This window comes from Somniosus microcephalus, chromosome 33 (assembly GCF_052327205.1).
Source record: "Somniosus microcephalus isolate GS21.2 chromosome 33, FLI_Smic_1.0, whole genome shotgun sequence".
NCBI classification, from domain to species: Eukaryota; Metazoa; Chordata; class Chondrichthyes; order Squaliformes; family Somniosidae; genus Somniosus; species Somniosus microcephalus.
Genome location: NC_141019.1, coordinates 27699478 through 27713981, shown reverse-complemented (window position 1 = coordinate 27713981; position 14504 = coordinate 27699478). Strand labels below are relative to the sequence as shown.

At 45.9% G+C, this 14504-nt stretch overlaps 1 protein-coding gene across 3 annotated transcripts in view; it reads right to left on the bottom strand.

The window, feature by feature from the left end:
• Window positions 1-10801, bottom strand: part of fkbp11 (FKBP prolyl isomerase 11) — a 30708-nt gene extending 19907 nt beyond the window's left edge. For 2 of the 3 annotated variants that reach the window (XM_085972803.1, XM_085972802.1), the window contains exons 1-2: window positions 10663-10801; window positions 2998-3122 (exon numbers count right to left, since the gene is read on the bottom strand). Coding sequence is in view for 1 of the 3 variants with exons in the window: in XM_085972797.1 (XP_085828923.1) it covers window positions 2998-3195 (198 nt within the window). In the remaining 2 variants the exon portion in view is untranslated. Of the gene's footprint in view, window positions 1-2997; window positions 3272-10662 lie in introns of those variants that run through there. The other variant, XM_085972797.1, reaches the window with a different exon arrangement.
• Window positions 10802-14504: the final 3703 nt, after the last annotated feature.

Here is a 14504-nt window from a genome sequence, read left to right as displayed (position 1 = left end):
GACACAACTAGACCTCCATGTTGAAAAACAGTTGATTAAAGTCTTGTTTAATACTCAGGCCAAGTGCCTAGAACTACTAGGCCGTGCCTTCAGCTGCCGAGGCCCTAAGCTCTAGAATTCCCTCCCTAAACCTCTCCGTCTCGCTACCTCTCTCTCCTCCTTTAAGTCGCTCCTTAAAACCTGCCTCTTTGACCAAGCTTTTGGTCACCCGTCCTAATATCTCCTTATGTGGCTCGGTGTGAAATTTTATCTGATAACGCTCCTGTGAAGAGCCTGGGGACGTTTTACTACGTTAAAGGCGCTATATAAATACAAGTTGTTGTTGAGTGGACAAAGCATTCAAAACAAAACTGGAAAGGTAGAAGCATCAGTAACTATGGAGGGGAATAATATAGCAGTTATAGTGGAGCTGAGGCTCAGGCTTGGACAGGACTGGGAACTTAATATTCCTAGTTACAATATTTTCCGGAGAAAGAAGGAAATGGGAGGATGGGGTGGCGGTAGTAATAAAAAATCACTGCATTACAACCTAAGGATGTTCGAGGGGGTTGCATTAAAACAGAATCCATATGGATAGAATTAAGAAATAGGAAGGGAAATAGTACAATTCTGTGGACATTAGAGGCCACCAAACAGTGGAGATGAGATAGAGTGAGAGATCTGCAACCAGTTCAGACACATTTATCAACAACAGCGGTGATTTTAACTATCCCAAGATGGACTGGGATAAAAATGACGCAGTTGGTCAAAATAGGGAGTGTTTCTGGAGTGCATCCGAGACTGCCTTCTAGATCAATATGTTTCTGTCAAACATGGAGAGGCACCTTGCTTGATTTCGCTCTGGGAAATGAAGCAATGCCAAATAACTGAGGTGCGAGGAGGTGAACAATTGGGAAATAGCGATCACAACATAATTAGGTCCAATGTAAAAATAGAAAATGATAATTAAGAACCAAATTAAAGGGTGCGGCACTGGAAAAAGGCAGAAAAAAATCAGCCAGTTAAGAAAGGATCTAGTAGAAATGAACTGAGTAGAAAAGTTAGCAAACAGGATGACAGATCAACATTGCGGAATTTTCAAATACAAGATGGATTGAGTACAAAATAGATATATTCCTATAAAATGAATCAAAGAATAAAGATTAAAACTAAACAAACTTAACAGGGAGGCATATGATAAAATCTTATGATAACAATACCAAAGAAAATCATAAGGAATATAAAAAGGGTAGCAGGGATCTGACAAGGGAGATCAGGATATAAAGGAAATAGTAAAGGCTTTTTGAAAGCATATAAAAAGTAAAAGAAAAGTTAAAAGAGAGAGTATGACCACTCAAACATGAAGGGCGAAATCTAGCTGTGGAGGATGAGATATTAAATAAATATTTAGAAACATAGAAGATAGGAGCAGGAGTAGGCCATTCGGCCCCTCGAGCCTGTTCCGTCATTTAATAATGGTGTGGAGATGCCGGTGTTGGACTGGGGTGGACAAATGTAAATGTCATTTAATGAGATCATGGCTGATCACCCAAATTCAGTACCCTGTCTGTCCCTGCTTTCTCCCCATATCCTTTGATCCCTTTTGCCTTAAGAAATATATCTAACTCCTTCTTGAATATATTTAATGAATTGGCCTCAACTGCCTTCTGTGGTAGAGAATTCCACAGGTTCACCACTCTCTGGGTGAAGAAATTCCTCCTCATCTCTGTCCTAAATGGCTTACCCCTTATCCTTAGCCTGTGACCCCTGGTTCTGGACTCTCCCGCCATCGGGAACATCCTTCCTGCATCTAGTCTGTCTAGTCCTGTTAGAATTTTATAAGTTTCAATGAGATCCCCTCTCATTCTTCTAAACTCCAGCGAATATAAGCCTAATCGACCCAATCTCTCCTCATACGACATTCCTGCCATCCCAGGTATCAGTCTGGTGAATCTTCGCTGCACTCCCTCCATGGTAAGAACATCCCTCCTCAGATAAGGTGACCAAAACTGAACACAATACTCAAGATGTGGTCTCACCAAGGCCCTGTATAACTGCAGCAAGACATCCTTGTTCTTGTACTCGAATCCACTCACTACGAAGGCCAACATACCATTTGCCTTCTTAACCGCCTGCTGCACCTGCATGCTTACCTTCAGCGACTGGTGCACAATAACACCCAGGTCTCGTTGCACTTCCCCTTCTCCCAATCTATTGCCGTTCAGATAATATTTGCATCAGTTTATAAATTATGGTGAAAGTGAGAATATTTCTGTGGAGAAGGAATTGGTTCTGTAAATATTAGCAGAATTCCAGGTGAATGGGTCATGTGTCATAATGGCTGCACCCTAGGCTGTTGAAGGCAGTCAGAGAGGAGACACCATTATTTTTCAATCTGCCTTAGATATGTAAACTGTGCCAAGTTTCTATCAGTATTATGGGAAATGACCACAACATGCTATTTAAAAACACAAAGAAAGAAAGACTTGCATTTCTATAGCATCTTTCACATCCTCAGGACGTCCCAAAGCGCTTTACAGCCAATGAATTACTTTTTAAGTGTACTCATTGTTGTAATGTAGGAAGTGCCACAGCCACTTTGCGCACAGCAAGCTCCCACAAACAGCAATGAGATTATGAGCAAATAATGTATTTTTTTTATTGATGTTGGTTGAGGGATAAATATTGGCCAGGACACTGGGGAGAACTCCCCTGCTCTTCTTCGAAATAGTGCCGTGGGATCTTTTACATCTACCTGAGAGAGCAGACTGGGCCTCAGTTTAACATCTCATCTGAAAGACACCAACTCTGACAGTGCAGCACTGCTTCAACACTGCACTCAAGTGTCAGTTTGGATTTTTGTGCTCAAGTCTCTGGAGTGGGACTTGAACCCACAACCTTCTGACTCAGAGGCGAGGGGGCTGCCCACTGAGCCACAGCTGGATTGGACAGTGGCAGTAAAACAGTCGCAGTGAGACAGATGAACTAACTACCTCCCACTCACAATGGCTCATTTACCTGTTTGTTGGCAAAGACAAGTAGAACAGCATCTTGCAGCTCATCCTCTGCGAGCATTCGCATCAGCTCCTCCCGTGCTTCATTCACACGCTCTCGGTCGTTACTGTCGACGACAAATATCAACCCTGGAAAAATTAAAGAAAGTGAGCGGAACATCTCGGACTGCACAGTTAATATTTCTCCCACTCTCCTCCCCATATCCTTCAAATCACACAATTCCCCGGCCAAGGCCAGGCAGTAAACTTGTTCCCAGGCCTCTCATAAGAATTAGGAGCAGGAGTAGGCCATTCGGCCCCTTGAGCCTGCTCCGCCATTCAATAAGATCATGGCTGATCTACTACCTCATCTCCACTTTCCCGCCCGATCCCCATACCCCTTGATTCCCTTAATATCCAAAAATCTATCGATCGCTATCTTGAATATACTCAACGACTGAGCCTCCACAGCCCTCTGGGGTAGAGAATTCCAAAGATTCACCACCCTCTGAGTGAAGAAATTCCTCCTCATCTCAGTCCTAAATGGCCATTGTACACTATAAATCAGCCACTAGGAGGCCGTTAGTTGAGACGCACACAGATTTTCCTAATGTAGCCCAAAAATAAAAAAGCTGAGGAACTCGCCATGTAGGTGTTATAAATCTCATCATCATGAAGAAGCGACTCATGAAATAACACTGGACGGCCAGTTGGTGGCGCTGTCCAAGGAGTATAAATATTCGGGCGTGGCCCCAGCTTGTCCAGGGACATTTTGTAAGACAGGAACTAGTGAAGTACAACTAGACCTCCATGTTTTGAATCAAGTTGATTAAAGCCTTGCTTTATACTCAAACCAAGTGCGTAGTGAGTTTTATTACATCAGTAGGGAACTCCCCTTCCAAGCCCATCAATTACCATGCCAATGAGTGACATCAGTACCAATGCCATCAAACACTTTACTTTATGCATGTAGAAGCATCAGTAAGCAGCTTTATCCACCTTTCTATTGAGATGAAATCACTTCTATACTAACAGTTAAACATTACACAACTAGCACCTTATTAAACGACAAAGGCGTGGCATGGGGGAGAGGGGCAGGGAGAAAGAGACAGGAGGAGAGAATATACAAAATACTCTTTGCTCCCATTTTGGCTATGAGCCTCGATTGTCTGTTCGGAATTGTTTTCTTGCTGCCATTAATTCGTTTAAAATAAATGGGTTAATGTTGGCGTCGAAATAATGCTGATCGAAAAATCCAGGTTTCAGGGTCCACCTCACAGCAATGCTCACTTTTATTCTCAATATCCACCTCAAATAGCATCGAGGACCAGAAATCAATCCGGCAGATGGGCAGTTTTATGGAGTCATCATTAACAGGCTCCTCCCTGCTGACATCCCTTTCTTCTCTTTCCCCCCCCTCCAATAAAGAGGGAAGCCACTAAAACTATAAATAGGTTAAGATTTTCGGGGGGGGAGGGGCGGAGGTGGTGATGGGAGTTGTTTTGTGAATTTTCTGCTTCTCAAGGTGAAGGATGTTGGTGCAGGAGAATTGAACACTTTCCACACCACACATCCAAGGGGCGATGTTAAACCTGCCCAATTGGCTGCTGTGTTTCCTACATTACAACAGTGACTACACTTCAAAAGTACTTCATTGGCTGTAAAGTGCTTTGGGACGTCCTGAGGTCGTGAAAGGTGCTGTAGAAATGCAAGTTCTTTCTTTAAACGCTTTCCATCACAAAGACCACTTACTTCCACTGCTGCAACGTTGCCCACCTCTGCCCCTAATTCAGCCCCTCTGCCTCCGAAACCCACATTCATGCTCTCATCACCTCCAGACTCAATGGGCTCGAATTTCCAAGCCCCGTGGAGGCGGGTTTGGAGGCGGGAGTGGTGGGAAAATTGCAGAATCGGGGGGCAGGAACCCATCCCGCCCCCAACCCGCCTCCGTGCCAATATCCTAGGAGGCGGGTACCTGACCTGTGCTGGGAGCCGCCTCCCCGAGGCGGGAAGGGGATTAGTGCCAATTAACTGCCTGTTAACAGGTAGTTAACAGGCAGTTTTTTGCCTAATCCCTATTTTTAGCCCTGAAGTGTGGGCTGTCCGACGGCTCTGAACCACGCCAAGTTAGCGAGGCGGGCCATCGGTCTGCAGGGTTGGAGGGGTCGAGATGTCCGTTGTGCAGGTGAGTGATGGGTGCATGTGTGCAGAGGTAAGTGTGTGAGGTAAGTGTAAAGTGTTTTAATAAGTTTTACTTACCTTTACTTTCTCCTGCAGGCTTCCTTCCTTCAGTTCTCGGGAGTCCCTGAGCTCACCGGCACAGAAAGCAGAATGGCCGCTGAGCTGTCACAAGCTGCAGCCTCTGCTTTCTGGTCTGGAGAGATCTCTAACTGAGTCTGAGTAGAAGGACTCAAGTTAGAAGACAGATTGTCAGTGTTTGACGGCTTCACAGAGCTGTCAAACGCTGATTGTTCATCTGTCAAAAGCTCTTGACAGATGAAATGTCAATCACTGACGTCACCAGTAACCAGGTGTCCCTTAATTGGCCTGCTGAGCCCGCTGGGCGGGCTTAACAAGGTCAATCAAGGGAAAATAGCGTGGGTTGGCCACAAGTCGATGGAGGCGGGACTACAACCCTAAAAGTGGGAGTCCCGTCTCCAGCACGTCCCCATTGACAAAATCCAGCCCAATGACTCCAAACCTCTGCTTGCTGGCCTCTCACCATCCACAAACCCCAACTTGTTGAAAACACTGCTGCAAACGAAGATATATTGGCTCCCTGTCCCTGTCCTCATAAAGTTTCTCCATGGACTTGTCCCACCTCCGGCTCTATCCTCCCCCTCCCCTAATATTACATTCCTCTGACCCTAGCCCACTGTGGCAGAGCTTTCAGCCACTTTGGGTCCTAGTCTCTGGAATTCTCTCCCTAAGTGTCTCCACACCTCACTCTTTGCCTTCAAAAAAAGTGATCAAAACCCATCTCTTTGACCAGGCTTTCGGTCAGTTCTTCTAGCCTCTCCCTTACTGGCTCGCCACTTGCTTTTCTTCTGTATATCTGTGAAGTGCCATGGGATTTTATCTTAACATCAACGTTGCTGGTGATCTGTGTTCTCTTCAGCTGCAGCACGTGAAGAGCTGCAGCACCTGAAGAGCTGCAGCACCTGACTTAACTTTCAAATGACACTTGACCCACAGCACATTGCAAACCACAACCATCTCTCCCCAGAGCAACAATGAACACAAACATGTTAACATTCTGAAAATACAAATTACAAGAGAAGAAATCATGTGACTCAAGTGACAATTCAAGCAGTACAGGTGCACCCGAGGTACGAGCTATGGTACCTAATGTGTGCTGATAAAACGTTTCCGAACATGTACTCCTTCCATCTCCATTAGATGGGAAGCCACATCTGCTTATCACAAGTGCAGCTCCGCTTAATCTAATCGAAATGTAATTTTTAAAAATTAGTTCCCGGGATGTGGGTGTCGCTGGCAAGGCCAGCATTTATTGCCCATCCCTAATTGCCCTTGAGAAGGTGGTGGTGAGCTGCCTTCTTGAACCGCTGTAGTCCGTGTGGTGAAGGTACTCCCACAGTGCTGTTAGGGAGTTCCAGGATTTTGACCCAGCGACGATGAAGGATCGGCGATATATTTCCAAGTCAGGATGATGTGTGACTTGGAGGGGAACTTGGAGGTGGTGGTGTTCCCATGCGTCTGCTGTGCTTGTCCTTCTAGGTGGAAGAGGTCGCAGGTTTGTGAGGTGCTGCCGAAGAAGCCTTGGCGAGGTGCTGCAGTGCATCTTGTAGATGATACACACTGCAGCCACGGTACGCCGGTGGTGGAGGGAGTGAATGTTGAAGGTGGTGGATGGGGTGCCAATCAAGCGGGCTGCTTTGTCCTGGATGGTGTCGAGCTTCTTGAGTGTTGTTGGAGCTGCACTCATCCAGGCAAGTGGAGAGTATTCCATCACACTCCTTACTTGTGCCTTGTAGATGGTGGAAAGGCTTTGGGGAGTCAGGAGGTGAGACACTCGCCGCAGAATACCTAGCCTCTGACCTGCTCTTGTAGCCACAGTATTTATGTGGCTGGTCCAGTTAAGTTAATGTGTCGTGCTTTGGAAACAGGAAGAGAGAAAGCAGTGGGTAAAGAATCTCAGCTTCTAACAAATCAAAGCCGTGCCACGCTACTTAAAGTGCCCTTCCTTCCTGTCTATTAGAATGATATCAACAGGCATTATGGAATCATAGAATGATACAGCACAGAAGGAGGCCATTCGGCCCATCGTGCCTGTGCCGGCTCTTTGAAAGAGCTGTCCAGTGCAATAGGGAATGTGTGCTGGTAAAAGCATCAAGTGCTGTTAATGTTCCTTTACAGGAAAACAGAGTAAATCATAACAGACACACTTAAGAGAATAAGAATCTAAGATCCATTCACAGTTCATTTTCTTATATGCACACAGCAAGAAGTGAACATAACGACACATTGTATTCCTTTTCCAGTTTCTTATTGCAGGTGTCTTCGCACTCAATGATCTCTCAAATCTGCTGCAAAGTCAATGATGAATGAACTCATTCTTAACTATTGAGAACAGTATTCCTCCTTTAAATAACAAACTGCTCTCAATTTAATCGCACATCACAGTCACTGTGCCTGGTGGTGACATCCAGCACCCGCTCCACGAGAAAGAAAAAAAACTCGGACAATTTCAGCCAAGATGCTGATATTCCGACTGAAGTGTAATAACATGCAGATACTCAATGGGAATAGCCACCAAATATTCATGGTCAGTGATCAGATATTCTCAAATTCTTTACACACCTAATGATGCAGTCTGCAAAAAGCACACAGATAGGCACCAGAGACAAATCCAAATAATCCTGCCCTCAATCATAATGCTTTGTTTTGTGTGTAGCTACTTGCCTTGCAAGACACTAGTTTCAATAATATTGGACTGCCTGGAAGAGAAAGTGTATTTCTGGTTTATGGCGAACCAATTGTAATTCATAAGAACATAAGAAACAGGAGCAGGAGTCAGCCATTCGGCCCATCGAACCTGCTCCGCCATTCAATAAGATCATGGCTGATCCAATCTAGGCCTCAACACCACTTTCCCGCTCTCTCCCCATACCCCTCGACTCCCCTGTAGTTCAAATATCTGTCTATCTCCGCCTTGAATATATTCAATGACTCCGCCTCCACAGCTCTCTGGGGAAGAGAATTCCAAAGATTCACAACCCTCTGAGAGAAGAAATTCCTCCTCATCTCCATTTTAAATGGGCGACCCTTTATTCTGAAGCTATGCCCCCTAGTTCTAGATACCCCCACTAGGGGAAACATCCTCTCAGCATCTACCTTGTCAATCCCCCTCAGAATCTTATATGTTTCAATAAGATCACCTCTCATTCTTCTAAACTCCAATGAGCATAGGCCCAACCCGCTCAACCTTTCTTCATACGTCAATCCCTTCATCTCAGGAATCAACCTCGTGAACCTTCTCTGAACTGCCTCCAATGCAAGTATATCCCTCCTTAAATAAGACCAAAACTGTATGCAGTACTCCAGGTGCGGTCTCACCAACACCCTGTACAGTTGCATCAAAACTTCCCTACTTTTATACTCCATCCCCCTTGCAATAAAGGCCAACATTACATGAGCCTTCTGAAGTGATTAGACCTGCATGCCCTGTTACTGCATTGTTACTGTAGGAAACAAGAAAGAAAGACTTGCATTTCTCTAGCACCTTTTGTGAACATTTACAGCCAATGAAGTACTGTTTGAAGTGTAGTCACTGTTGTAATGCCGGAAGTACATGTTGGAATGTACGTTAGGTGATCTCTGGTTCTGGGGTCACTTTCCTTGTATTAAATACTTGAAGGGAAAACATTTGTAGGGCTATGGGGGAAGAGCGGAGGGGGAGTGGGACTAATTGGATCGTTCTTTCAAAGAGCCGGCACAGGCACAATGGGCCGAATGGCCTCCTTCTGTGCTGCAGCATTCTAAGTTCTAAATAAAAAGTTAGCAATCAGAGTTAGCTTCAATAAAGTAACATTCATTACAGCCTTTAAAACCTAATAATTCTCCATGACAGCAATTTAAAAAAATCAACTCCAACTTGAAGAATGACTTTCAAATTTTGGTGATTTTCCAAGCAGCAAATTCTCCACCGTTGAAACAATGAGACGACGGGTGACTGCTTCCTCCATGTTACTGCACTGGTCACTATTCATCTCTAAACCAAATGAGTTACTAGTTAGAGATGTAGAATGTTTTTTTGGGGGGGTTTTAGTTCCAGTACCAACTTAATCCATGACAGGATGAGCCAGACAGCAGACATCAGGTGTACAATAATGGCTCCAGTCTGAAGATGGATTAGTGAACTTTTAGATCTTAGAATTCACGGGGGAGAGTTTCTGCTGTGGGTGCAATTGTCGATCCGGGCGCAAATTGTGCCCAAAATTGCGCTAGTTTTGAGAAGTGTTTTTTTTCTCTCTCTCTCTCTCGTGTCTGCTTAAACTCATTTGCATATCACCGAATGTAAAATTTGCCATCGGGCAGCGGTTTAGAATGTAATGTTTTTTAAACAAATTTTTGCTTTGAAAGATATCCCTTGATATATTTAAGTGGTAACTTGGTGCAGTTTGATTAATACAGCTGAAAATGGGGTTTATCACAAAAAATATGCATTTTAATCAGAGTGTCAATCCACCACCTATGAGGAACCCGATTTTAAATGACTGAAAATGACTTTTTAAAAAACGATATAGGACCATTTGTTGGTTAGATTGGGGTATGGTAGTCAGCTTCTTAGTAAATGAAAAGAAATTATATTGAAAAGCTTTTAAAACATGCCTATTAGTGTCCTTGGGCCTAAAAAAACTGCTTAATTTTTGGAGCCTCCTCGAAGGCCCGTAAACGAGTGCATTTAGCGGAAGCTCCCAATGGTGATTAATTCATCCTGGTGACGTGGCTGGTTTCTAACGCGATGTTTTTTAAACTAGCGCAGAAGATCGCGGAAACGCGATTTGCCTGAACGTAATTTGCGCTGAAAACTCCTCGATCTTTTGCGCTAGTTTAAAAATTGCGCCGAGACAAATAGCGCGACCGAGCGGAAACTCCAGGCCCACATCTTTAGGGATCAACTCTAGAATATTTTGGAGTTGATCCACACAGAACATCACAATGTATCGTGACAAACTGTTTTAATCACGAGTTATCACAATTAGAGGCATGCACTTCACATTAACCTAGACCAGATATGCTCGGAGCAACATCTCTCCATAGGTGATTTAGTTTGAATCACTGGAATCAGTACTTATTTGAAGCATCACTCAATAAAACTAGCAAGGGACGAAAGAAGGGACAGTCAAGCTAAATGACAACCCACAATTATTAACACAGTTCCTGACCGCTTTTTACAGTGATTCCAACTATTCCAGTAACTAGAGCTTATAATGAATGTAAGGAATGCTTTCTTCTCTGACTCATCTATTAACACATTGAGAAATAATGCTGTCCAATAGACACGTTATTGTAATTCCAGTAACAATACTATTTTTCAGAAATAGTTTTTGCTCTAAGATTTGCCCGCGATACTATCTCTCCATATTACACACAGAATGCTAAACTCCACTGACACACAACTAACTCCACTGTATTCACGGAAGATAAATAATGCACTGGAGTATACCTGAGCTACATTGCGGGCTTCAAATTGGTGCCTTGTGCCCGGCCCAGATAGAACACTGTCCTGCCGCTGTCACTGGGAATGTCAGAAACCGCTTTGGATTATTCGGGCACCGAGTTGAGCTCCATCAAACGTTTTTTGTAACCTGGAAAGAAAATAAGTTGGGGAGATATTCAAATATTTATCACAGTATGCCATCACTAAGTTACAGGGTTAGCCGTGGCTCAGTGGGTAGCACCCTCGCCTCCGAGTCAGAAGGTTGTGGGTTCACGTCCCACTCCAGAGACTTGAGCACAAAAATCATGGCTGACACTCCAGTGCGGTGCTGAGGGAGTGCTGCACTGTCTGAGGTGCCGTCTTTCAGATGAGATGTTAAACCAAGGCCCCGTCTGCTCTCACGGGTGGATATAAAAGATCCCATGGCACTATTTCGAAGAAGAGCAGGGGAGTTCTCCTCAGTGTCCTGGCCAATATTTATCCCTCAATCAACATAACAAAAAAACAGATTATCTGGTCATTATCACATTGTTGTTTGTGGGAGCTTGCTGTGCGCAAATTGGCTGCCGCGTTTCCCACATTACAACAGTGACTACACTTCAAAAGTACTTCATTGGCTGTAAAGTGCTTTGGGACATCCTGAGGCACTAGATAAATGCAAGTCTTTCTTTTCTTTACAGGGGGTGATCTGTTTTGGCAGAGGCTCTAAAATCTTGAGATGAAGTAAATGGCAGATGGTTGGATTAAAGCACTACAGGAAACTTTCTGGTATCCGGCACGGACGGGACCGACGTGGTGCCAGTTCATCAACAATTCCGGATAACCGAACGCTATAGTAAAAGATACGGAGCTCAGATCTCCGTATAAAGCAACAAACCCTGTTGCTTCAGAACAATCGGCACAAGTTGCAAGCGTCTCTGTAGCTTAGCAACAGCTGCAGCTACACCCTTGCACAGCAACAAATGGAGTAAAAAAAGTAATAAAAGTAATAAAAGTTACCTGAACCTACTCCTGAATTTTGCCGGTTAACCGACATTTCCGGTTATTTAGGGGCCGGTTAATCAAAAGTTTCCTGTAATTGAACTAGCTAGTGGTAAAATCCCCACGTCGAGCCTCTATAAAGCAGTCTCTCTGTGTGTTTGATTCTGTCACCTTATCGAATTCATTCACTTTATCAAAGGGAAGTGAGAGGGAAGCTCATGTACTCTTGCAATAAAACCAAGTTAAACGACTATGTTTTCATTGGACAACGTGATCCATAACAACAGCAATGCTGACCTCCAGGATTTCCTGCTGAAAACCGGGCCCGAGCTACACGCACAACACATGCGCAGTCAGGAAGGCGTGATGTCATCGACGCAATGGTCTCCGTTCAGTTTTTGTGTTCAATTAGGACGTCAGAACAGATTGTTAGAAAAAAATTCTTCTAATTTCCATACATCTCCTGAGCAATAGAAAAGGTCAAAGCCTGAAAGGAACCAGGGACTAAGTGCACATTCCTCGCCCATTAAACATCCCAAATCAAGAAAGTTTCATTGTAGGTGCATTTTATAACTCACATCCGGGAAGGCCTTGTAACTAATAGGAACAGGAGGAGGCCATTCAGCCCCTCGAGCCTGTTCCGCCATTCAATGAGATCGTGGCTGATCTGCGACCTAACTCCATCTACCCGCCTTTGCCCCATATCCCTTAATACCTTCGGTTAACAAAAATCTATCAATCTCCGATTTAAAATTAACAATTGACCAACATCAATGGCCATTTGCGGAAGAGAGTTCCAAACTTCTACCACCCTTTGTGTGTAGAAGTGTTTCCTAACTTCACACCGAGGAGAAGTGCCGGGCTCTCGGAAAGCAGCCGGCACTGCCGCGGGGGGAGATCAGGAGGCCGGGGACGGAGGTGCTGGCAGGCGGCCGCCGAAAAAAACGGCCGCCCCGCACCTCCACCTTAATTTGCGCCACTCCCGCCACAGGTAGGCCCCGTGAGCCGGGCGCGATTTGCGGCCAGAGTAGCGGAGGCGGACGCAAACAAATATGGCGATCGGGGCGGTAGCGGGGCGCTGCGCACACCGATGACGTCATCGGTGGCGGCGCAGCGCTACAAGCTAACGCCGCCATTAGGGCCCCCGATAAATATCGCGGGAGGCGTGGCCAGTGGCGCTACAGCCACTAACTGCCCTCTTCAGGCGCTAACTGCTGGCGCTACACACCGAATTTCTAGGCCTATGTCCCCTCGTCCTAGACTCCCCAGCCAGCGGAAATAGTTTCTCTCTATCGACTATCAGTTCCCCTTAATATCTTGAAAACCTCGATCAAATCACCCCTTAACCTTCTAAATTCTAGGGAATACAACCCTAGTTTGTGTAATCTCTCCTCGTAACTTAACCCTTGAAGTCCGGGTATCATTCTGGTAAACCTACGCTGCACTCCCTCCAAGGCCAATCTATCCTTCCTAAGGTGTGGTGCCCAGAACTGCTCCCAGTACTCCAGGTGTGGTCTAACCAGGGCTTTGTATAGCTGCAGCATAACTTCTACCCCCTTGTATTCTAGTCCTCTAGATATAAAGGCCAGCATTCCATTAGCCTTTTTGATTATCATCAGGGTGTGGACCTGCTAAGTGTCAATTATTTGGAGTGACATTGTAGCTCACTCATTTTAACGCCTGTCACTCTCAAACACAACTGCGTGTGTTTAAATGAAATGTGTTGCACATCTAACATTTCTGGAAATGTCTGGGAAAAGGACTCTGCTAGCTAGTTAGTATAGAAGAAATGAGAGTAACTCTCTCTCATTGTGCTTCAATAATGTACCCTGTTCTGATGTATAAACATTTTTATTTATTCGTTCCTGGGATGTGGGCGTCGCTGGCAAGGCCAGCATTTACTGCCCATCCCAAGTTGCCCTTGAGAAGGTGGTGATGAGCCGCCGCCTTGAACCGCTGCAGTCCGTGTGGTGAAGGTACTCCCACAGTGCTGTTAGGGAGGGAGTTCCAGAATTTTAACCCAGCGACGATGAAGGAGCAGCGATATACTTCTAAGTCAGGATGGTGTGTGACTTGGAGGGGAACTTGGAGGTGCTGGTGTTCCCATGTGCCTGCTGCCCTTGTCCTTCTAAGTGGAAGAGGTCGCTGGTTTGGGAGGTGCTGCCGAAAAAGCCTTGGCGAGTTGCTGCAGTGCATCTTGTAGATGGCACACCCTGTGGCCACGGTACACACTGGGGAAATGTCTCCAGCCCTGCGGAAATGACTTCGGCCCTGGGGAAATGTCTCCGGCCCTGGGGAAATGTCTCCGGCCCTGGGGAAATGTCTCCGGCCCTGGGGAAATGACTCCGGACCTGGGGAAATGACTCCGGCCCTGGGGAAATGTCTCCGGCCCTGGGGAAATGACTCCTCCCCTGGGGAAATGACTCCTCCCCTGGGGAAATGACTCCGGTCCTGGGGAAATGACTCCGGCCCTGGGGAAATGACTCCGGCCCTGGGGAAATGACTCCGGCCCTGGGGAAATGTCTCCGGCCCTGGGGAAATGTCTCCGGCCCTGGGGAAATGTCTCCGGCCCTGGGGAAATGTCTCCGGCCCAGGGGAAATGACTCCGGCCCTGGGGAAATGACTCCGGCCCTGGGGAAATGACTCCGGCCCTGGGGAAATGACTCCGGCCCTGGGGAAATGACTCCGGACCTGGGGAAATGACTCCTCCCCTGGGGAAATGACTCCAGTCCTGGGGAAATGTCTCCAGCCCTGGGGAAATATCTCCAGCCCTGGGGAAATGACTCCAGCCCTGGGGAAATGTCTCCTCCCCTGGGAAAATGACTCCAGCCCTGGGAAAATGACTCCAGCCCTGGGGAAATGACTCC